Source organism: Corella eumyota, chromosome 3 (genome assembly GCF_963082875.1).
Source record: "Corella eumyota chromosome 3, kaCorEumy4.1, whole genome shotgun sequence".
NCBI classification, from domain to species: Eukaryota; Metazoa; Chordata; class Ascidiacea; order Phlebobranchia; family Corellidae; genus Corella; species Corella eumyota.
The window spans coordinates 3,910,337-3,933,713 of record NC_137492.1 but is presented as its reverse complement, the minus strand read 5'-3'; the positions used below and the strand labels follow the sequence as shown (position 1 = coordinate 3,933,713).

Below are 23,377 nucleotides of genomic sequence, written 5' to 3'. Positions count from 1 at the left end.
CACATGGTTCCCGGTTTAAAGTGTTAAACTTCCTAATTAGTAATTAAGGAGCATAGTAACACATTTATTTTTTATTTAGCTATACATTTAATTTTTTGGTATGTCGTATTTTAAATTAAGTGCCATGTTTTTATTCCACATTGTAAGTCGGTCATCTTTTCTTTTTCTGGTACCAATAAAAAATTCCCATTTGTGGAAACGAAGTTTAAATTTTCAGACAACATTATTATTATATTTTTAATGTTTTTTTTTGTAAATCGTATTTGTTTCGACATCAAACCAAATCCATTACAACAAAATAGTTTTCTTGTTTTATGTTTTATGCATTTTTAAATACTTTTTTTGCTAACATTTACGATTTAGCTGTTTAGAAGTATATATTTTGTTCAAAATTAAAATGGTGGCATAAAATATATTTTTTCATTTTTTATTTTCTCTTTTGTATCAAACTAAATTTTTACATTATGAAAATTGTAACTTGGAATATTAACGGTATTCGAGCAACAAAAAATCCATTAAAGCAAGTTCTTGATTCACTTGAAGCTGATATTATTTGTCTTCAAGAAACTAAAGTTACTCGCGATCAACTTGAGAGTGATGTTGCATTAATTGACGGCTATGTGTCATTTTTTAGTTATTCTCAAACTCGGCAAGGCTACTCTGGTGTGGCGACATATTGTAAAAAAGCATTTGCACCTTTTAATGCTTATGATACATTAGATGTTGTGGATAATAATGCCAAAGATAAAAACAATCAACCATTTTCTAGCGAGAGAATGCTTGAACTTAATCGTGAAGGTCGCACTATAATCACTGAACATGAAATTAAAAATAGCGCGAATGTAGAAAAAACAAAACTAGCGATCATAAATGTTTATTGCCCAAGAGCTGATCCCGAAAAAGAAGACAGAAAACAATTTAAACTTGATTTTTATTCAATTCTTGAAGCACGTGCTAAAGATTATGTAAAAAACAAATTTTTTGTGATAATTTTAGGTGATGTTAATACATCTCATCGGCAGATTGATCACTGCGATCCAAATGACCCAATGTTGTTCTATGATAACCCTGGTAGGTTATGGTTGGACTCCCTTCTATACAACAAAGGAGACTACTCAAAACTTAAAAAAAATAATGATGTTGCAAACTCTGATGACAGTAACATATTAAAATTTATTGATTCATTTCGATATTTTTATCCGAAAAAACGTGAAATGTTCACTTGCTGGTGCACTTCAAATAGGGCACGACAGACCAATTATGGCACACGCATTGACTACATATTTGTCGATATTTTTTTGAAAGCCTTTTTAAAATCATGTGAGATTATGACAGATTTTATGGGTTCCGACCACTGCCCAGTTTATGCAACCCTTGACTGTGAAATAATACCTTCAAAAAAATTACCACCTCTTTGTACATGTTATATTGCTGAATTTGGGCAAAAACAACAGCAAAAATTATCTAATTATTTTGGTAAAAACAATCAGAAAAGCGATGGTCTAACAATGTTTGCCAAAAATCAAGACTATTTGCAACCAAGTAAGCGAAAAAAGATTGATACCTTACCAAATACAAAACTAAAACAAAAGAAATTGCAAAGTAAGCAGTCGACGTTATCTCATTTTGTTAAAACAGCAAAGCCAGAAAAACCGCAAGAAAAAATAATACCAAATATTTTTACTACCAAACCATTTGAAAAAATTAAAATAAAAAAATCTAACTCTAAATCTACGGAGTCAGCTTTGTTTTGGAAAAATGTGTTAAAAGGACCGGACCCGCCGCCTCTATGTACTGGGCACAAAGAGCCATGTAATTTAAGAACAGTTAAAAAAGAAGGGTTGAATTTGGGACGCCAATTTTACTGTTGTGCAAGGCCTGAAGGACACAGATCTAACAAGGAAGCCAACTGCCAATATTTTGAGTGGAAAAAGAAAAAATAATCGTAATTTAAAAAAATTCTTATAAAATTAATTAAATTGTTTTTTCCTACACCAAATTATACTGAAATAGGTTTATTATTTTTGAATTTTTTTGTTTGATTTTTGTAGCGACATTTAAGCTGTTAATTATAGGAATTTTATAAAAATGAGTTCACAAGAACATGTACGATTCAAGCACAAAAGAACAAGTTTAGAAAGAATTGAAAAATTTATTTCAGACACTTATTTTACCGATGTCAACATATTCAATAGGTGATTATTAATTTTACTTAAAAAGCTTTGTGTTTAAGTTAAGTATTAAATACAACATAACTATTTAATTTTATTTATTACAGGAGATTTAAAGCAACTTTATCGCCAACAACGCTTTTTCATTATGGACCTACTGACAGAATACCTTATGCAGATGCTATGAAAAATAAAGATTTATTTTCAAAAGCTAATATTGGGGATTCATTTCGACCAACGTAAAAAAATAATTCTAAAATGTTTTATAACTTAGGTAAATAGTAAAAAACTAGACCTTTAAACAAATTTTTTCTTTTAAGGTTTTCTACACATTGGTTTAAAACATCCTTTAACATTCCTCCAAGTTGGGAGGAAGAGAAGATTGATCTTGTTTGGGATGCGGGATGCGAAGCAATGTTGTGGAGGAATGGAGATCCTGTGTTCAGTTTTTCCTCTCTATCTGATCATGGATGTAAAAAAACTTACACACTGACTGAGAAGTTGAGTAAAGAAGATAAGCATTGGTAAATATATATTTATAAACCTTCGATCATCATCAATTTTTAATTTTATTTTTAAGCACCTCTTTATCAATAATGTGAAAAGGTCGACTTCACGCCCTAAACATAGCATGAAATTTGTTTCATTAGAATATTATTGATTGTAATGTCTAAAAAATTATTCTTCCAACTAGCAAATGGCATAAAAGGAGTTTGTATTAAACTTAATAAAAGCCTACAACATTGAAGCAGTGGAAATCAAACTAAAAACCCTTATTTAGAAAAGACATGTACTTTACCCACTACACCTCCATTTTTTTAAATTATCATTCAATATTGTTTTTAACTTTTTAGTGTTGAATTTGTAATTGAAATGGCATGCAATAGAGAGTTGGGTGAAGGTGATAATGGGATGATCAAACCTCCCAACATGAACAAACAATTTACTCTAAATCAACTTGAACTTATTTGTGTAAACCAACAAGCTAATGAATGTTATTTGGATCTTCAAGTTTTGTATGAAATAGTCAAGGTAAAGTAAAGCAGATTTTTACCATTATTTAGGTTAAATTAATTGTAGCGAACCTAATAAATATATTTAAAAGATTGCTACAACGTTTTTATAAAATTCTAGTTGATGGCCCAATCATCATAATTTAGTCTTATTTTCTAACTGCTATTATTTCGAGATAATTTACCTGCACACCACAAACTGCAGTTTATTTTATTTTGTAGGGCATATAAAATGGTTTCTTATATTATATCGTCCACTATACTCCATCATAGATAATACGCATAAAAATTTAACTTTTATTAGGCATTACCTGAGGAAAGCCAAAGAGGTATGCAGGCGTTATACACAGCAAATGACATCATCAACCTCCTGGTTACATCTAATTTCACCCGACAATCTTACCAAGATTCACATCAGATTGCATTAAAATATTTTAACCAATCTAATCATGACAGTCAGCATACGGTTTATGCAATAGGACACTGCCATATTGATACAGGTACAATCTTTTTTATATTTACCAAATTCTAAAGAATAATTAAATATGAAATATAATATATTTAATTGTCATTTGAATTAGATTAAATATCAGTTATTATTTGGAAAATTTTTTTTAATTTTTTAAAATTATTTTTGTTTCTAAAAATTTAAAATATTGACATATTTTAAGCTTGGTTGTGGCCTTATGCTGAAACTAAAAGAAAATGTGCACGAAGTTGGATCTCAGTTGTTCACCTCATGAAAAAATATGCACAATTTAAATTCGCTTGTTCACAAGTATGTAGTAATTTAAAAACAATTTTATTTAAAAATATTACTTTAGGTATTTTGAATAATAGGCTTTACACATGATTGTAAAAATAGTTAGGTAAAGTGGTTATAAGGTAACATGGTTGAACTTTTATTGATATGAGTTTTATGTTCAATTTTAATTGCCTCCATGTCAAGGTGCTCTCGAGTAAGGCGCTATAAGCAATACAGCCAAAGTTAGCCAGAAATTGATTAAGGTTAGCATAGGTTTATCCTTAGTGAAGTTGGGTTTTCAACAAAAAAATACAACAAATGTGGTCATTTCATGACAGTAAACAATAAAAAATCAATATTTTTTAAAAAGCTATTGCAAACTACTTTGGTATAATTGGGCAACAATTTAAGTTATTAACATTTTATTGTTTTTTGGTTTTTAGGCCCAACAATATCAGTGGGTAAAAGAAAACTATCCCAAAATTTATGACGAGATTAAAGTTTATGTGAAAAAAGGTCAATTTATTCCCGTTGGAGGTACATGGGTTGAAATGGTAGGTTTGAAGTTTTAATTTTTAAAGTTAATTTTGTATTCACTGAGAAACGTTGTCATTTTTAAATTAAAAAAAAATTATATATTACAGTAAATTATAATACTGTACGAAATGGTTTTTATTTAGTTTTTTGTTTGTTTAGTTTTTTATTTAGTTTTTTGTTTTGTTTAATTTAAGAAGAGTTGCAAAGCAAAACCCATGATAATTATAATCTTTATTCATTCATGAATCTTTTGTTTATTTTAAGGATGGTAACTTGCCAAGCGGAGAATCAATGGTCCGACAATTTCATTACGGCCAAAAGTTTTTTCACGAAGAATTTGGAATTTATTGCCGTGAATTCTGGCTCCCAGATACTTTTGGTTACTCTGGAAATCTTCCACAGATTATGGAACAATCCGGAATAAAAAGTTTTTTAACACAGAAACTTTCATGGAATTTAGTAAATAAATTTCCGGTACGTTAATTTTGTTTTGTTAGTTCAAAATAATATTGTTTTGTTTTTGTAAGTAAACTTTTAAGCATATTAAAACATTTTTATTGAATTTGACTTATAATTTTTTTATTTTTATTTCTGTCTTAGCATCACACTTTTTATTGGGAAGGAATAAATGGTTCAAGGTTAGCAAATTTTATTTACTTTATTTAAAGTATTTAAAAAACTTAAGTCTTTTTGTCTATATTTTATTATAGGATTTTGACTCATTTTCCACCCGGTGAATCATATGGAATGGAAATGTCACCACACGAGGTCACTAGATTTTTCTTATTTTATATTATATTGTGTAATTTTCAAACTTTTACTTTAAGTTAATTTTTTTTTTTGTATATATCTTTATCCTCGATGTGAGAAAGTCAAATGCGCGACTTAAACATAGAGTAACATCAGTTACTCTGACCCAGTCTCGAGTTGCCTGTGGAAGTTTGGGATATTATAAATTATAATTGCCCGATAATTATACTGCTGATTAAGTGCTGGCTTAGCAGGAGTTCATACTGTTTATAGCACTTTACTCAAGGGTGCTACAGCATAAGAGCAGTGGGGATTGAACCCATGACCTCATGTGTGGGGTAGCAAGTGTTCTTACCACTACCCCACGCTGTTCTTACCACTACCCCACGCCACGCTCTTAATTCTTAAGAGATTAATGTTGTAACCTAAGGCAGTATTAGTAACTATGTACTAAAAATGGACTCTGGTTATAATAATTTTTTAGTTGCTTAAAAAAAGTTGAATTTAACTACACTTTTTTTATATGTTTACTTTCTTATTTATAGTTGATTAAAACAATGAATAACAACAGTGACAAGGGAAGAGTTGATTGTTCAATGTTTTTATTTGGTCATGGAGATGGAGGTGGTGGCCCAACGTTAGTTTAAACATTTTATTTTTGTATTATTTTTAAAACCCTGTTTTTTGTTTGCTTTTTTGATTTTTTGTATTTATTTATTGTTGATGTAAAAAGGTAAACTCCAGGACCTTAACATAGAGTAACACAACAGTTACTACGACCAAGTTTCGAGTTGCCCTTGGCAGTGTTTAGATAATATAGATTATATTTGTCTGATAATCAAACTGCTGAATGATTGTTGGCTAAGCAGTAGTCTATACTGTAAATAACATCTTATTCAATTGTGCTACAGCATGAGGGCAGTTGGAACCGAACCCAGGACCTCATGTAGTGAATCAAATGTTCTAACTACTACACACCCCTGCTAATTTCATGGTTATAGACTAAACTTTTGAGTACAACTCTCAATAGGGAAGCAATGCTACAACGTCATTCTCGAATGAAAGATTGTGCTGGTTTGCCTAAAGTGAAACTATCTAACCCAGATGAATTTTTCGCTGAAGTTCAAAAAGATGGCAAAAATATTTGTAGTTGGTCTGGGGAATTGTTTTTAGAGCTACATAATGGAACTTACACTTCACTTGCAAAGGTAAGAGGAGTATGGGTATTTAGCTTTGATGTAAAAAAGCTGACGTTATAGAGTGATCATGGCAAGTGTAATTTAGTTTTTCCAATTATTCATAATTAAAATTAGTTTCTCAAGTCCACTGCTTTATGTCATCAGTTTAAGCTATTGATAAAATAGTAGTGTATTATTATTATAACAAGGAAGCAGAAGGAATGGAATTCAAAACCCTTAAAAAGTTTAGTGTCTAAACCATTATATTATTTCACAAAAATACACCTTGCCACCACATTATAAATATCTTTTTTTCTTCAGATTAAGAAAAACAATCGGCGCTGTGAAGTTCTACTGCACGACATTGAGTTTTTATGCACTCTTGCTTATTTATCTGACAAATGTGAAAACTTAAAATTGGATTCTAATTCTCATTTTACATATCCTGAAAAAGAAATAGAAATATTGTGGAAATTGGTTTTGTTAAATCAATTTCATGATGTTTTACCAGGCAGTTCTATTGAAATGGTAAGTTATTTTTTATTTTTTTATTTTTTTTTATATATTTTTTTATATTCTAAATTTAGAGGTTATTCTTTAATGTGGTATATTAAAATAGTATGATATACTTATATGTTAAAATTTATTTAATTTTTATTTATGAAAAAATCTGGTGGAAACTTTAATTTTTATTATTGTTATCCTATAGGTTAATAAAGATGCTATTGGAATTTATGAGCAAGTTTTAACTGAGGGAAAACAAATTGTAGATACCGCATTGCTGTATTTATTTGGTACAAAATCAAATGAGCAATCTGATGTCGTTATTAACACGTTACCATGGGACCGAAAAGAAATTGTCAACCTATATAATGGCAAACAAGGTGACAACGTTTTTATATTTATTTATCCTCAATGTGGTAAGGTTGACAGCACAACCTTAATATAAAGTAACATCATTTACCCTCCCAGCCTTGAGTCGATTTTGGCAGTTTGGGATATTTTAGACTATAATTGCCGGTAATTATGCTGCTGATTAAGTGCTGGCTCAGCAGGAGTTTATAACGTTTATAGCGCCTTACTCAATGTCACTACAACATAAAAGCAGCATGATAACTACAGCATAAGAGCAGCAAAATTCTTCAATACATTGGTTAAATTACTCTAAATTACAGATCATTTTTTTTTATTTTGCAGTGTTAGTTAACATTCCTTCAATGGGTTTTGGTTCCTTAGATAATTCAACAGAAATATTACATGAACAAATATCAGTATCAAAGGTAATTTTCTATGGAAGTTTGACATACAATATTTTTTGTAGGTTATTTTTATTCTTGATGTAGAAAAGCCAATGTTGGTGTGAGAAGGCTAACTTTGGATATTATTGTCTATGTTGCAAGTAAATTACCTATCGATTTTGGGCTGGGCAGAAGTTTTTACTGTTTATATTACATAATAGTTTGATAAAAAATTAACAAGTTTTTTTTGGTATTTAAGCAAGAAGATGGTATGATTATTATTACCAACAACCTAATAGAATGTCACTTGGACAAATATGGTAGAATGGTCCATTTATTTACAATTACTAATGGTGTAAAAGAGGAATGTGTATCACCAGGACAGTTTGCTAACCAGTTGGTGATTTTCGATGATGTTCCATTATATTGGGATGCTTGGGATGTAATGGATTATCATCTAGAAACAAGGTTAATAAGTATTTGGACAAACAATGTAATTGTGGATAAACCCTAAATTTAATTTGTAAAATAATTTTAGCAAAAAATAGGAATTGTACTATATCGTCCTTGACAGATTTTTTTACCTTATAGTCCTTGATAATTCTTTTTAGTACTTTACGGTACTAAATTTTTTTAGAGGGTCGTAAGGTATATATGATTAGGGCTGAGTTGTCATCAGGTTTAGATGTACAGAATTAGGTTGTCTCTAGGCCAAATTAACACAAAACCTTAAATTTATTCACAACTAATTAAAATCAGAAATATATTTGTAATAAAATCATTTTTTTGTTTATTTACAGAAAAATAGTTGACAACTTACTTGAGCCTTTGATGATAGTTAAAGAAAATGAATTTGAAATTGAGTGTAAATTTGTGATTGGTGTTGGGAAAAAAAGTAAATTAACCCAAACTGTTTCCTTGCAAGTTAATTCTTCCATAGTAAAATTTAAAACCGAGGTAATGTTCTGTATAACAACAATTAACTCTATGTATAAAGGAATATTCTGTATATAAACGTTATAACTTATTATCTTTAAAGAAATCTAGCTTTACCCAAAGATTTAAAATAGCTATAAATATGTAATAATTTTTAAAGTTCTCTTTTAGCTTAGCTTATTTTGGATATTGTTGTTCTTAAAAATATATTTTGTTTATAATTCTACCAATTAATTTCTACAAAATATTAGAGTTTATGTTTTTCTTAATCTACCTAAGACATTAAATTTAAAAAGATATTACATTTTGCAGCTAAATTACTGTCCTATATTTATTTAAATTTTTGTTATGATTTTTAATTTTTAGGTTGATTGGCATGAAAATCATAAGTTTTTAAAAGTCGAATTTCCGTGGAATGTTCGCTCAAATAAAGCAACTTATGAGATTCAATTTGGTCATATTGAACGCCCTACCCATCAGAACACATCATGGGATTCAGCAAGGTGATAAAGTATTTATATATTTAAAGAGTTTTATTTAATATGAAAAATAGTTTTAGCAGACCTACAGGTAACTTTTCTGGCTTGCATTTTTTAATTTATTTTCTTTTTTTGTTAATTGTGTTTATTTACAAAGTTACTTAATTGGTTTTAATAAATAAATGCATTGGTTAACAAAAAAATATGCAAAATTTGCGCGAGTTTTTGTTTATATTTTTAAGATTAAAAGCTTGTGTTTTATTTTGTTTAGGTTTGAAGTATGGGGTCACAAATGGGCTGACATTTCACAACACAATCTCGGTGTCTCTATTATTAATGATTCAAAATATGGATATTCAGCTTTTGGAAATACGATGCGTCTTTCTTTGTAAGTTTTTAGTTTTAATTATTAAAATTAATTTTACATTTAAATCATATAAATAATAATGAAGACCTAGAATACTATATTTTAGTAATGTTTTAACACTTTTTTATATTTTATTAAGTTTTAAAATATTATTATTTTTTTCAGGCTACGATCTCCCAAAGCACCAGATGGTAATGCTGATATGGGAATCCATATTTTTACATATGCTGTTATACCACATAAAGGTAAAATATTAGTTTTTAAACATTTTTATTAGTTTTTAATAAAAGTGGTATTAAACATGTCAGACTAGTTTACAAATTTTTCTTATTTTTTTTGTTATATTTTGTTTTTAAAATTTCAAGTAATATATTATTTATATTTTAAGCGACTTGCACTCTATTTTAATTGGGACGGAAAAAAAAATTTTAACAATAGCTTATAATATATATGTTTCAAATTGTTTTTCTAATTTTTTACACAACAGATTATCTTAATTACAGGAAGCTTTCAAGAAGCAGATGTTATCAGAGAATCATATCAGATGAACTATCCTTTACATTTGTTTAAATGTGATCATAACCTAAAACCATTTTCATTTGTAAAGGTTTCTGACAAATCGGTCATTTTGGAAACCTGCAAAAAATCTGACATTCACAAGTTAGTACACTAAAATAAATATTTTTAAAATCATAATTTTTTAAGTTTGGTTTAATATATTGTAGTGCAAAATTTAACCATTTTTTTTTATTTTTAAAATGTTATATATTTAGTATTTTGAAATTATACATGTGTGATTAAATGTTAAATTTAAAATGTTTAGTGATAGTATTTTGATTCGCTTGTATGAAGCATTTGGTGGTTCAGCTTATAATGTACAAGTTTTATTTCCTCATCTTTCTATTAAGACAGCTCATAGGTAAGTTACATAATTTAAAATTCAGAATAATCATTTTATATTATGTAGAGCACTCTTACAACTTAAATTGCAAATCATTTAAAAATATTTTTAGGTGCAATATTTTAGAAGAATTAGGAGAAAAACTAAATTATGAAAACCAATCAATTTATCTGGATTTTAAACCTTTCCAGTTTCAAACTATTTTGATTTCTTTTGTTTAGCTTGTTTTATATTTGATTGCAAATCATTTTGCTTTTTACATCTGTATGCAGAACTAACCTGTAAAACACAATGCTCATGTATAAAATTTTTACATATTTTCTGGGTTTGGCTTCAATCATGGGGTACTGGGTTTGATCCCCATTGCTCTTATGCTGTAGGAAATATATATATATATATATATTTCATGTACTTAAATTTGTTTATTTTTGTGTAATTTTTTCTGTATATAATTTTTTTCTGCATTTACCATAATGTAATCTTTTATGTCTACAAAATTTTTATAATAACTTGTTAAATATTTTACAGAGTTTTTAATTTAAGTTTATTATTGTTGTGATAAAAACTATGCCTGTTGTCAAGTTCAAGCATGTGGTGTCATTCAGTAGTGAGGACAGGGTAAGCAAATGTTACAAATTTCAATAAAAAAATTTTATTCAATTTTTTTGAAGTTCACATTTTTAATTACCTGTCATACACATTTAAAAAAAAAAATTTTTAATTTTTCGATTTAAAAAAAATAATTTTTCTTTTTTGAATACCTACCATAAACATGTTTAATATTAACATAAATTGCTTTCGTACACAAAGTTATTTATTACCATATGGAGTAAGTTTAATATTGTTAGTAATTGCATTAAATTTAGGTGTACAAAGCATCTAATTTGCTACTGGGAGGAAACAGTGTTCAGAAATGGAAATGTGAAAAAGCAGGGGAACGACAAGCTTCTGTGATATTACAACTACAAAAAGCAATCCAGATTAAATCAATTGACATAGGTAAGAGTGTTGCCTGTGTGAGATAAAAATACTAAATTTACTTCAAAATAGTCCAAGTGATCTAGATATTTTTTGTTTAGGTTTTTTTAAATATTTTTAGTTTTTTATTAATTTTTATAAATTTATTTTTTTCTAGGTAATGAGGGTTCAGCTTTTATTGAAATACTTGTGAGTCGTTCAAGTGATGCTGAAAACTATCAGGTAATAAAACAATTTTAATATAACTGTGGAGTAATCATTTTGGTCTACCTTTAATTTAATGTTCACAAAATAAACACTTTAGCATAGTATATTGAAATAACTAATTTTGGTTTATGAAATTTAAAATTTTATTAAAAAAGTTTATGAGATTTTGTAATGTGATTTGAACCCTCAACCTTAGGTTTTGAAATATTTATGTTACACTGTCACTACTGTGCAAACATAATCTAATTTTTAGGTTATTCTTGTTGCATCTGCTTTTACGAGTCCTGTTGATAGTAGGAATGGAGTTGGATTGAACAGAGTTCGAATGTTCGATAAAGATAAACTATCTCAAACTGTTTCATCTGAAAAGTGGGATCGTGTAAAAGTGGTTTGCACTCAACCATTCAATAAGGTAAATTTCAATATAAAATACTGATCTTGTACTTCACCAGCTGCTTTTTAATAAAAAGTTAGTTTTTTTCGTAGTCGTAAACTTGAAAACACCATGGCCTATCTTATAGTGTAGTAGTTAGAACACTGAGCTTCACTATATAAGATTATAGGTTTAATTTTCATTGCCTTTATGTTGCAGCACCCTTGATTAAGTGCTAAACTGCCAACGTTAACTTTGGACTGGGTTAAAGTAAAAAATGTCACCCAAAGTTTTAGCTGTAAAGTTAGCCCTCTACATTAAGGATAACTTTATACAAAAAATAATATTGTTATTACTTTTTACAGCACACAACCTATGGTTTATCTTTTATAAAAGTTTACACTCACGAAGAAGAAGAAACTTTAACAACTGATGTTTCACCTGAAGCTTCGATGGTTTGTTAATTTTTTTTTTTTAATAATTTATTTCTTTTTTAAAGCCAGATCTTACTAGGCCTACATTTAAGGCCAAATTTTTTAACTAAAATTTTTTTTTTGAATGTATTTAAGCTTATTTATTGATTTAAAATTTATTTAGCAGACATCTGAAAAAGAGACAAAGACATTTGGAATGTTCAAGTTAAAAAGTGAATCCAATGGTCAAACTGCATCACCTTCAGCATTCAAAATTAAACAAGCTTTACCAAAAGGTAAGTTTATATTTATTTAACTAAATAAAATGAAGGTCACCCTAAAAAATTTATGATTTTATTTAGTGGAAGAGCCAACTAGAAAACGAAAAATCGGCCCAGTTCAGGTACGTTTTAGTTTTTTTATTAATATATTCATTTTATAATGTTGTAAATATTTTTATTTTAGCAGAACACCAAAACTCAAGCAACACCTCAGGTTGCAACGATCAAAAAAGAATTTAAAAAAGAGAATGACACTCCAAAGAAAAGAAAAATTGAACAAAAGACAATTTTAACACCTGTAAGATAAATAAAAATTGCGATTTTTGTTATCTATTAGTAAATTAAAATATCTAAAAATTTTGGGGAAAATATTAATAAAAACGTTTAAAAAATTTGTTTCAGCGCTTATTCTAAAAATTTTGGAAACTTTTTTATTCACTTTAATATTTGATTTTATAATGTCTTTACTTAAAGAAACCTGCAGTTTTCAAAAAAGACACTCCTATAAAACAAGCACCAACGTTTACTAAAGCAGTAAAAACTGAAACCAAACCTACAACAACAAAAACTAAAACAGGTCAATTTATAAAAATCTGCGTTTAGTTTAGTTGCTATATCATTTTTTACCTAAGTATTAAAAATAAAAATCTAATAACTTAGTTAAATTAATTTGTAAAGATTGGTAAATTAAAAACATTATTTACGGTTAAATAACTTAATATCATTTTTTTGTAAATGTCTTAGCTAAAAAATCAAATGTTCCGTATAATGAGATATTAGAGGGAGTGGTGATAGCTTTAAGTGGATTCCAAAATCCCAAAAGAGGTGAAATTAGAGATAAAGCAATAAGAATGGGAGCATTGTATAGAAGGGATTGGGATTCAACCTGTACACATTTGATGTAAGTATATTTTTTTGTTTTAATTTTTATACAGGTAAATTGTAAAATGCGATATTAAATAAAGTCATTTTAGATTTTTTAAATTTAGTTAAGACCTTTTGATCTATATGTAATAATTTTTTTTTTTTTACACTGCCAAAAAAATTACTTTTCCATCTTAATTAAAGCTTTATAAATAATTAAAAAGACGAAATTTCAATGATAGTCTAAGGCAAAAGATTTTTTTAATTTACTTAAAAAATAGATATTAAATTTTTATTAAATTGTTAAAAATATATCTGGTAATTTTTAGATGTGCTTTTCGAAACACTCCAAAATTTGCTAAGGTAGTAAATGAAAATGGAAACGTTGTAGATTCAAAATGGATTCAAGATTGTGCTCAACAGAAAAAACTTATTTCATGGAAAAAATACAATTGGAACCCGAAAATGAATTTTAACAGTGAATCAGAATCAGAAGATGAAAATAATTTAAAAGAAGGTAAGACAATTTAAACTATTTTAAAATAAGTTAAAATATTTAAAAATGTTGTAAATTGTGGGTTTAATTTTAAAGCACATGAAGAAAGTTAAATAATAATATATATAATGGAGTGCACAATATTTTAGTGGACAATATTTTATTTTTGTATATATTTTTATCCTCGATGTGGGAAGGTCGAATGCAAGGCTTAAACATAGAGTAACAACTGTTACCCTGACCCTGTCTCAAGATGCCTGTGGCAGTTTTGAATATTATAGATTATAATTGCCTGATAATTATGCTGCTGATTGGTGCTGGCTCAGCAGGAGTTCATACTGTTTATATAGCGCCTTACTCAAGGTGCTACAGCATAAAAGCAGTGGGGATTAAACGCAGGACCTCATGGTAGTGTAGCAAGTGTTTTTACCACTACACCATGCTGCCGGTTACTATATATATATATTTATGTATGTCCAATCTACAGGTATACAAAGAAAAAAATGCCATTTGTGGGGGGCAGGTAAATTATCACAGGCAAATATTAGTTGAGAGTTGCTATAATAAAACCTCCAGTGTTGTATAAATTTTATAGTCTTGTTGCACAGTTTCTAGCCTAATACTGGTATGTAAAAATCCCATGACAAAAAAAGAATTATTTTTAAAAAAATATATATTATTTTTTTGAATAACTCAGACTCTGATACTGATGACATAATTGAAGATAAACTAACAACTACTGCATCGAAAAATATTTATGATGAAAGTACTGATGAAGATACAGACACAGAAAACCAGTATTTAAATGTTTATATTTTAAAACAAAAATTTAGACAATAATAACTTAGAAAACTATTTTAACTGCCAGTACTTTTTTAGGTTCACAACTCTTGTCAATCTAACTACTTCATTTTTAATTTCATATGCTAGTGGCAATAATTTACATATATCAGTATTAAATGTAAAATGTATTATTTGTATTATGTTTAGATTATATATGGGAAGCAAAGTTGAACCTACCAAAGATGTGGATCCATATGATGTTAGCACAGATGAAGAAACTAATGGTATATATACAAATATTTTTTATTTTTCAATAAACTTATTTATATAGTTAAGATACCCGGTGGCATATTGTGGTAGTTAAAACACTTGGGTTTTTTACATGAGGTCTTTGGTTCAATCCCCACTGCTTTCACGCTGCAGCACTTTGGTATAAACTGTGCTATAAATATAAACTTCTGTCGAAAACCAATCATTAGATTAATTATTGTGCAAATATAATTACTAATATCTTGAACTTCTAAGATCATCTCAAGACTGGGTCGGGGTAACAAATGCTGCTCTGTATTTTAGCTTTAAAGTCATAAACTGCAATATTCTAAATTTGTGTTGTATTAAAAAAGTTAAAAATTTGGTCTTAGGTGTAAATTATGTATAATGACTACTATATTAAACCAACAGTGTAACAAAATTTAAATAAGTGTATTATAAACCTGAGGTTGTTTTTTATTTAGGTAACGACAATACGGATTTACCCTCATATTTCAACGATGTTCGATTTATGTTGGTAGGGGATTTCCCTTTGGGGGTTGAAAGATTGTTGACAAGACATATTATTACTTGTGGGGGGTAAGCAAAAAGTATAATATTTTAATTATCAAATATTATTTCTAATATTTTTTAAATTTAGAATTATTGAGAAATATATGAGTGACGATGTGGAAATAGTTATCACTGAAAATTCATGGGATTCTACATTTGATGATGCTATTGCAAATAATTCAGCTATTATGTTTATAAAACCAATGTGGGTATTCGAATGTAGCAAAGCAAAACAAAGAATTTCTTATGATAAATATACGATAAAGGACTGATTTTTTCTAATAAGAAGTTTTCTAATAAAAGTATTACACTACTTTAATTGCATGTGTTAAAAAATTACAAGTTTAATGAATAGTAGGCAAATGTATATTAGGCAACATCATCAACAAGTAAAATGAATACAAGCTAAATAATAAGAAGTGGTAGGTATTAGGTGTCTAATAGTAATATGCGGTTAGAGAAATGTTTAACAATTTTTGTTAAATTTACTAGTAAGCAAAACGTATTGTAACAATTGGGACCTCTGCCGAAAGTTATATTTTATCACATGTGGTCCAATAATAAACCGATTGTTTTATTTTTTACCCAGCAGCAATTTTAAATTGGTAACTTAATTCTCTTTAACTAGCTTTACACATTGCATAAAGCTTAAATACAAACCAAATCAATGTAATATTATATGAATGGAAATAACAATAGTGTCTATAAGGATGTCTTTATATCCTGTTTTGCCTACGTATAATACAATGTACTTACTAAAAGGAAAGATAAAGAACAGTTGTTCAAGGAAGTAAATAAACACTGAAATTTACTTAGAAAAGTATTTGAAACAAGGTTATTAAGTATTCCAGCAATATAAAAAGAAAATGACTGAACCAGCACCACAAGGCACAACAAATCCTACTTCTTCAAATAATGGCGAAACTAATACAATTTTGGAAAGCTCTTACAGAAATATTCTTCGCAAACTCGGGGTAATAACTAACTTCACATTTACTGAATGTTTGTTACATTTTATGTTTTTAAACTTTAGAGACTGCAATTTGATTTTACAGTTTGTTGAAATAGCTCTTGCAATCACTTTGTTTATTTGTGGATTTGTGTTGGGTTTATACGACCCAAATGTAATAACGTACGCGTATACTTCGGGTTCAAACCAATATTACACGAGACGTTACATCTTCACAACAGGAGAAGGATTTTGGTGTGGCATATCGGTAATTTTTGTTTATTTTAAAGGATTTTATGTTTAAAAGAATAATTTAAAAATAGGTGTACCTTACCCTAGCTCTTCATGAAAGTGAAGGGAGGGGTTTATAATTAGGCTACACGTTATTTTTTAAGCTTAGGATCATTTTTTTTTTGGTTTTCCCGCTTTGAGATTTTTCGTTGCCGCTTTTACTTTAAATTAAATGTTTAACTATTTAAAAACTTTATTTAGGTGCTTGTTTCTGGTTGCTTAGCTATTGCCGCGGCAAAACAAAACGCGAATAAAGCTGTAGTAAGTATTTTTAACAACTTTTGCTGCCCAACTAAAAATTACTTTTAAATGTTAGCAAAAATTTATACGCTACTGCTAGACTACCGCTTAAACAATTAAGAATGATTCGTCTTGAAGCCTAATAAAGTGTTGCTAATGTATACTGCTTGCTGTAAATTTAACTATAACTTACTCGACCAAATTTGGCCTAAAATCAAGCCTTAAAGCATTCTGTATATTGTTATTTTTTTATTTAAGGTGGTGTCTCACAGAGTGTTTAAAATATTGGGAATAACCTTTTCATCATTGCTTTTTCTTTTAGCCTCGACATTTGCTTCTATTAATAGTATAAATGTAAGTATAAGTAAGGTTGATAATTTGTTTTTACCCATTTTCATTGTTTTAATAATATATTTTCCCGTTATTTAATCAATTTGGATTGTTGTTATTTTGTAGGGTGGTGTTGCTTTTGGCTTTTCAATCATTCAAACCCTGACTTCATTGGCAGCTTTGGCAGTTTGCATAACAGGTCTAGTTTACGAGAAAAAAATTTATGTTCCTTTCGGAGATGATTTCTGTTGTGATTCGTGTTGTCAATGTTGTGTACCGGTAAGTTGTTAAACAAACCAAGCAGCATCTTTTTATACATTTTGATATTTTTTTGTTTTTTACATTTATTTGTTCTCGATATGGAAAAGTTGATTTCACCACCTAAACATAGAGCAACAACAGTGACCCCGACCCAATCTCGATTTACTTTTGGAAGTATGGGATATTATCGGTTACAAATGTCCGATAATTGAATTGCTGATTAAGTATTGGCTCTGCAGAGAGCCGTTTATGCGTCTTACTCAAGAGCATTGGGGATCGCAACCATGACCTCATGTTGTGAAGCAAATTGTTATGACCACCACATCAGGCTACCGGTTGCTAACCAAATCTGTTTTCTTAAAACCCTTTTATATAATGAATATAACAAATATTTTCTTAGATTCATACACGCCCACCTGAGAGAGTATTTTACAACCCATACCCAGCAAATCCATACCAAGGCCAGCAATACGGTAATAACTTTTATCTCGAAATGGCATTGGCTCACAATATTAATATTTTAAAGTATAATCTGCTTTTTAAGTGTAGGCTAAAGCAAGTAACTTTGTTGATAGTCTTGTGGTTCCAATTAAGTAGTTAAATTTGTTATCTTTTAAAAGGAAATCAGCCACCGCCACAATACCAACAACAACAATATCAGCAACAATTTCAACAACAACCACAGCAAAATTTTCAACAACAACCATACCAGCAGCAACAGCCTCAGCAACAATTTCAACAACAACCTCAGCAACAAATTCAACAACAACAGTACCAGCAACATGTCAACAAACAGATTCCACCACCTATGGCTTCTCCGCTACACAAAAGAGCACCTTAAAACAAATAATCATTTAGACTTTTATTTAATCAGATAAAGTTGTTACTTATATTGCAGTATAGTTGGAATGTATCAAATAAATGTGCATAGTTTACTATTGCCTTTGTGCTTGTATTAATACAATATAACTAAAACAAACTTTAAATTGTGCTCAGCGTATTGTTTTTACAGTGCAAGTGGAAGAGACCCATTCAAGTTGTTATGGAGGTAAGTATGACTTTTACCAAACAGTGACACCCCCAATAGTTATCTTTAACCGAAAGAAATTAAAGATGTTGTTTAAAATACCGCGTACTAGCCTAGAAAACAAGTCTTTTAATTTATATTATTCTGAACTCTAAATAATTATAGCATGTCGACTGTGACGTCACAAAATACCAAAAAGTGCTATAAGCCTCACTCGATATAGGTGGGTTATTTTGGTTTAGATTTGTTTCCGTGTACAATTTAATACAGCTCGAAGATATTTTTAAAGAAAATGCCGGTAAGTACACAGCTATTACTGTAGTAAATGTTGTGTTTTAAATGTTGTTATAACTACATTAGCCTAACAAGAACGTACCGGTAATTGTTTAGATGAAGTGGTAAAAATAACGAACAGACGAATATTACGTATTTAGGTCGAGGGTTCGATCCCTACTGCTCTTATTCTGTAGCGCACTTAAGTAAGGCATTAGAAATGGTGTAAACTTCTGCTAATACTTAATCAGCAGTTTAACTATTGGACAATCATAATCTATAATATCCAAACTGTCAAAGGCAATAAGAGACTTGAGTCTGTTAGTGGGGTAACGAATGTGGCGCTCTATTAGCGTCGTCCGCCAAGTTTATAAAATGTGGAATGAGTGGAATTTTTTAAACCTTAGCCTAATCTTCTTTTGTACATTCCGCCCTTTTCGCATTTATTTTAATACTTCTCGTTTAAACTGGTGAATGACGCTAATAGGGCTCCACGAATGTTACTCCATGTTTAATATTTGTTAAGGTCATAAGGTCGACTTTTCTACATTAAAGATAAAAAGAGAAAAAAAATTGTGTCTCAACACAAAAATTAATTTAAATTTCATTATAGGCATATCATTCCTCTCAAACATTCGATCGCTCCATCTGCAATGTTGCTCTTCTTCCACTTTGCTCCAAACATAAAGGTCCAGCCCCTAAACTTCCTCCAAATACTGCAGATATTATTGATGAGACCATTGGATATTTTAGGTAAAGTGTTAACCAAAACAATCCGTAAATTTTTTTTTGCCGTTAATCTTGATTCATTTTAGAACTAAAAACCTAATTTTTTATTTTAGAGCGAATATATTTTTCCGAAATTATGAGATTAAATCCAATGCAGATCGAACTTTAATTTACATTACTTTGTACATCACAGAGTGCTTAAAGAAACTGCAAAGGGTAATTATTTAAATTTTTAAAATGGCATAGGTAATTTCATCTATATTTTATCATGCAGTTATGTGGGTTTAAAAAAAAAAAAACAGTTATAATTTAAGTTATTTTTAAGCCTTTGGAAAAGGCAGTAGGTTTTTAAAACAAAGGCTATTAAATTATTATTTGCCATATCTATTTGCATATAAACATTATCTACATTTTTGCATTAATTTTATTATTTTTTTAATTAAAAAACTGCGTTTTTAATAGCAGATTGTGTTAAAAAGTTTTAGCTATTTATTTTTTTGATTGGCAATTAACACAAGTTTCTAAAATATATGTATGGGTTGTAGTGTTCTACTCGAGAACAAGGAAGAAAAGAGTTGTACACCCTTGCTGTATCTCCTCATGATATTCCTGGTGACCCTGGCTTTCCACTGAATGGGATGTACGCTAAACCAACAAGCAGAAGTGATGCAGGTATAATTAATCAAATGTTAAATTATTACTAAGACTGTATCAAAGATTACACCAAAATGAGTTATAACACTGTCAATAACAATTATAAGTTTAATGTTTTTATTGAAATTACTTAGAGGAACAAATGTTTTGGGGTTTAAATAGTTTATAATTTAAAAAATTCAAGTAAAAACTAAAAAAAAAACTTAAGTAAAAATCTTTAGAAAAAATAAACATATCCTGTAATTTATACAAAAAAAACATATTGCAACAAATATACGTTATGTAACATTCAGACCAAATGAAGGCTTACTTCTTGCAAATACGCCATGAGACTGGCGAACGATTATTGGACCGTGTGATTGACGCACAAACAGGCAAACCCAGCAAATGGTGGATGTGCTTTTCCAAGCGAAAGTTTATGGAAAAAAGCTTGTCCGCCCCTGGCCGTTAAATCAATCCACTACTTACCCTGTCTAACATATTCATGGACTTTTATGTAATTGACACATTCTTGCACTATATGCCTTCTATTATAATGTACATATTAATTCTTATACCCAGATATTAAGGCTGCTCGTATTGTTTTAAATTGGAGATCTGTTTGATTATCAAGAAAATGAAATCTATTAATAATAATCAAAATTGGCTTGCAGTATATCCTACTTGTGATATTAAATATATATAAATTAAATAAATGTAGTTGTTTTGCTTTTTGTTATAATAAAGATTAATATTAACAGAAAATTTGGGCATTTAAAAAGACCAAGATTACTACAATTTTTGTATTTATTGTCATTAAATATGTACAAAATCTATGAAATGAATTAAAAATACTATACAAAGCTGATATGCGAAAAAGATTAAAGTTTTTAAGGTCACTGACTCATAATTTATAGCAAACATTGACATTAGTAACTTTTTTTCTGTAAAGGACCTGATTTTAGTTCTTTTAAGACCAAAGACATTTGCTTTCGGGCATCTGACAACTCAGTTTGTTGGGTATATTTAAGTTTTGTAGAATCTGAATAGTTAGAATCAAACATAGCCTGTGTATTGGGGATTGGAAAGGAAATAATGAAATTTTCTCTAGGCACAAGAGTGCCATTTGCCAGCTTAACCAACTTTGGCACTTTTTTAGTGACTAGCCCTTTACATGCATTTATTATAGGATATAACCATGTCTCCAGAATTTCGGGGCGAAAAACGCAGCAAACAAGAAATGCAAATACACCCTAAAAAAATTCATTTAATTAGGTTAAACTTAATAAATATTATATTGCTGTAGTTGTGTTACCTGAAAAGCACTAGTTGCACTGAAACACCAGCTCATAATATTGTTAAAATTAACATCTGTTGAAACCAACATAAAGTAGCCAAGGACCCAGTTAAGTCCAAGAATAATCGAAATAGTAAAAGCAATTTTCATTTGTCGGTACCTGGATTTTTTTCGTGCGCTGGATCGAATCTTAATGCAAAGTAATATTACAAGTAAAGTATACCAATTAGCAATAAAAGAAACTTGTTTTGTTATAAATATATGAAAAGTTATTTTTTTAAATTAAATATAAAACGAGATCTTAGACCTTTGGTCGAGTAGCAAAAACTATTGCCACTCTCACAACAACAAAAGTGTTAGAAATAAGAACAGCTCCAACGATAGATAGAAAGCAGTACAGTGAATAGCTGTGGATCCAACACATATGATCAGAAAGGTAATATGACCTTACCAGTGGATCTAACTCTGTGTGTTAAAAAGAAGTTTATTAAAATAAATATTCTTTAAGAAAGTTAATAAAAGGTACAGTTTTTATACAAACCTGGAAAACACATATCCTTAATTTTAAGATTGGTATCAAAATATCCCAACGTTGCCCCCAAGTTTCCAGATACAATAATAAATGGTATACCATAAGCAAACAAGTAACATTTTAAAAGATATGGGGCAGCACTGAGGAGACCAATGTTAATTTGAACCTTTTAAAAATGAAAAGAAAAGCAAAGTTCATGTAGTAAAGCACAAACTACAAAAATACAATAGGGCTTGGGAAACAAAAGAAAAAATATAGGTAGTAATAAACTTCATTATAAATTGATTTATGGCTTACAGTCACTAGTGAAGAGTACAGAAATTTGCTGTATATGGCCATCCACATCCAGCTAGTAAGTAAAGAAAAATGCAGCAAGGCTGTTATCATGGTACATTCTGATCTCTTGCCTACCCGACTTGTTCCAAATAGAAAAATTGTATAAGCAACCAGCAAATTGGCAAAAACATGAAGCTGGAGTCTAGTTGGAAGTTTAACTCTGATTTTTCTTTTGAAAAAATTCAGTTTTAGGAATACTTATTAACAACATGTTCTAAAGCACAAAAAAAATTTTTTACTTGCTTTGTAGAAATATAATAATGATTCCTAGGTAACTGATTATTGAAAAACTACAGCCAACTTTACTGAACACATTTAAAGCCAAATCTGCAGGTAGATCTTGGATAGACTAAAAACAAAAGTAGGACAGTAAATTTAATTATTGTTTTCATTTTAGTTGAAAAAAAACATTTACCACCAAAAGGGCAAAATTGGTTAGATGGTTGCATTTACACACAGGTGGTGTTTGTGTGGTGTCCAAACAACAACCATCTTTTGACCATTCTTTATTTTTATGGTCCCAAAAAACACAAAGATGGCTGATTAATTTCACCTGAAATAAACTAATGGTTAAAAAGAATAATAACAGCAAAAGCAGCACTAACAAAAACAGAAAGCTGTTGTAAAGTTAATAAATGTACTAGGCTATAAGCTATGAAACAAAATTTGTTATTTAAAATTTAAATGGTCTGTAAAAATAAAATATGTTTTCAATAAATCACTTATCACATATTAATTGAGTTTTATGTGTACCACTTTCACATTAACAGGTTTAGTTTTTATTCGATATGACATGTAAAAGTAATGTTGTTCATACAGTAAGCTGATTTTGATTTGATTTGCCAGCTTTTGTTGATTGATTGTTAAATCTGTAAACAACTGGTGACAGAAGGTTCAATATCGTTTCATTTACTCCAACTGATGCTGCCACCACCTTTTAAACATCA

At 29.1% G+C, this 23,377-nt stretch overlaps 5 protein-coding genes across 6 annotated transcripts; all 5 read left to right on the top strand.

Annotated features, from left to right (window-relative positions):
- Positions 1–396: 396 nt before the first annotated feature.
- On the top strand, positions 397–2,050 carry LOC145746076 (DNA-(apurinic or apyrimidinic site) endonuclease 2-like). Its single transcript, XM_082564261.1, has one exon. It carries the CDS (start codon positions 465–467, stop codon positions 1,941–1,943), a length of 1,479 nt encoding a protein of 492 aa, XP_082420387.1. The 5' UTR covers positions 397–464; the 3' UTR covers positions 1,944–2,050.
- Positions 2,051–2,071: 21 nt separating this feature from the next.
- LOC145746075 (alpha-mannosidase 2C1-like) lies at positions 2,072–10,553 on the top strand. Its single transcript, XM_082564260.1, has 23 exons — positions 2,072–2,195; positions 2,279–2,410; positions 2,492–2,695; positions 3,026–3,203; positions 3,489–3,684; positions 3,856–3,962; positions 4,373–4,483; positions 4,731–4,940; positions 5,067–5,104; positions 5,177–5,234; positions 5,762–5,853; positions 6,247–6,424; positions 6,716–6,922; positions 7,104–7,278; positions 7,592–7,674; positions 7,892–8,100; positions 8,433–8,589; positions 8,935–9,071; positions 9,319–9,435; positions 9,580–9,659; positions 9,918–10,074; positions 10,238–10,333; positions 10,428–10,553. Exons 1-23 carry the CDS (start codon positions 2,089–2,091, stop codon positions 10,534–10,536), a joined length of 3,138 nt encoding a protein of 1,045 aa, XP_082420386.1. The 5' UTR covers positions 2,072–2,088; the 3' UTR covers positions 10,537–10,553.
- A 261-nt stretch (positions 10,554–10,814) lies between these two features.
- On the top strand, positions 10,815–15,804 carry LOC145745141 (DNA repair protein XRCC1-like). Its single transcript, XM_082563139.1, has 16 exons — positions 10,815–10,933; positions 11,182–11,314; positions 11,451–11,515; positions 11,754–11,912; positions 12,239–12,328; positions 12,474–12,582; positions 12,649–12,689; positions 12,752–12,865; positions 13,042–13,144; positions 13,312–13,468; positions 13,761–13,948; positions 14,415–14,450; positions 14,625–14,724; positions 14,918–14,994; positions 15,445–15,559; positions 15,621–15,804. The coding sequence occupies exons 1-16, from the start codon at positions 10,883–10,885 to the stop codon at positions 15,802–15,804; spliced, it is 1,722 nt and encodes a 573-aa protein (XP_082419265.1). The 5' UTR covers positions 10,815–10,882.
- A 530-nt stretch (positions 15,805–16,334) lies between these two features.
- LOC145745839 (uncharacterized) lies at positions 16,335–18,493 on the top strand. 2 transcript variants are annotated; one of them, XM_082564009.1, is made up of 7 exons: positions 16,335–16,506; positions 16,588–16,749; positions 16,974–17,033; positions 17,271–17,366; positions 17,469–17,621; positions 18,004–18,076; positions 18,224–18,493. In XM_082564009.1, exons 1-7 carry the CDS (start codon positions 16,399–16,401, stop codon positions 18,442–18,444), a joined length of 873 nt encoding a protein of 290 aa, XP_082420135.1. In that variant the 5' UTR covers positions 16,335–16,398; the 3' UTR covers positions 18,445–18,493. The 2 variants fall into 2 exon arrangements, with proteins under 2 accessions (XP_082420135.1, XP_082420134.1); XM_082564008.1 differs by having other exon boundaries at positions 16,335–16,749.
- A 346-nt stretch (positions 18,494–18,839) lies between these two features.
- LOC145745140 (actin-related protein 2/3 complex subunit 3-like) lies at positions 18,840–21,039 on the top strand. The gene is made up of 5 exons (XM_082563137.1): positions 18,840–18,928; positions 19,517–19,656; positions 19,746–19,848; positions 20,178–20,304; positions 20,580–21,039. Exons 1-5 carry the CDS (start codon positions 18,923–18,925, stop codon positions 20,735–20,737), a joined length of 534 nt encoding a protein of 177 aa, XP_082419263.1. The 5' UTR covers positions 18,840–18,922; the 3' UTR covers positions 20,738–21,039.
- Positions 21,040–23,377: the final 2,338 nt, after the last annotated feature.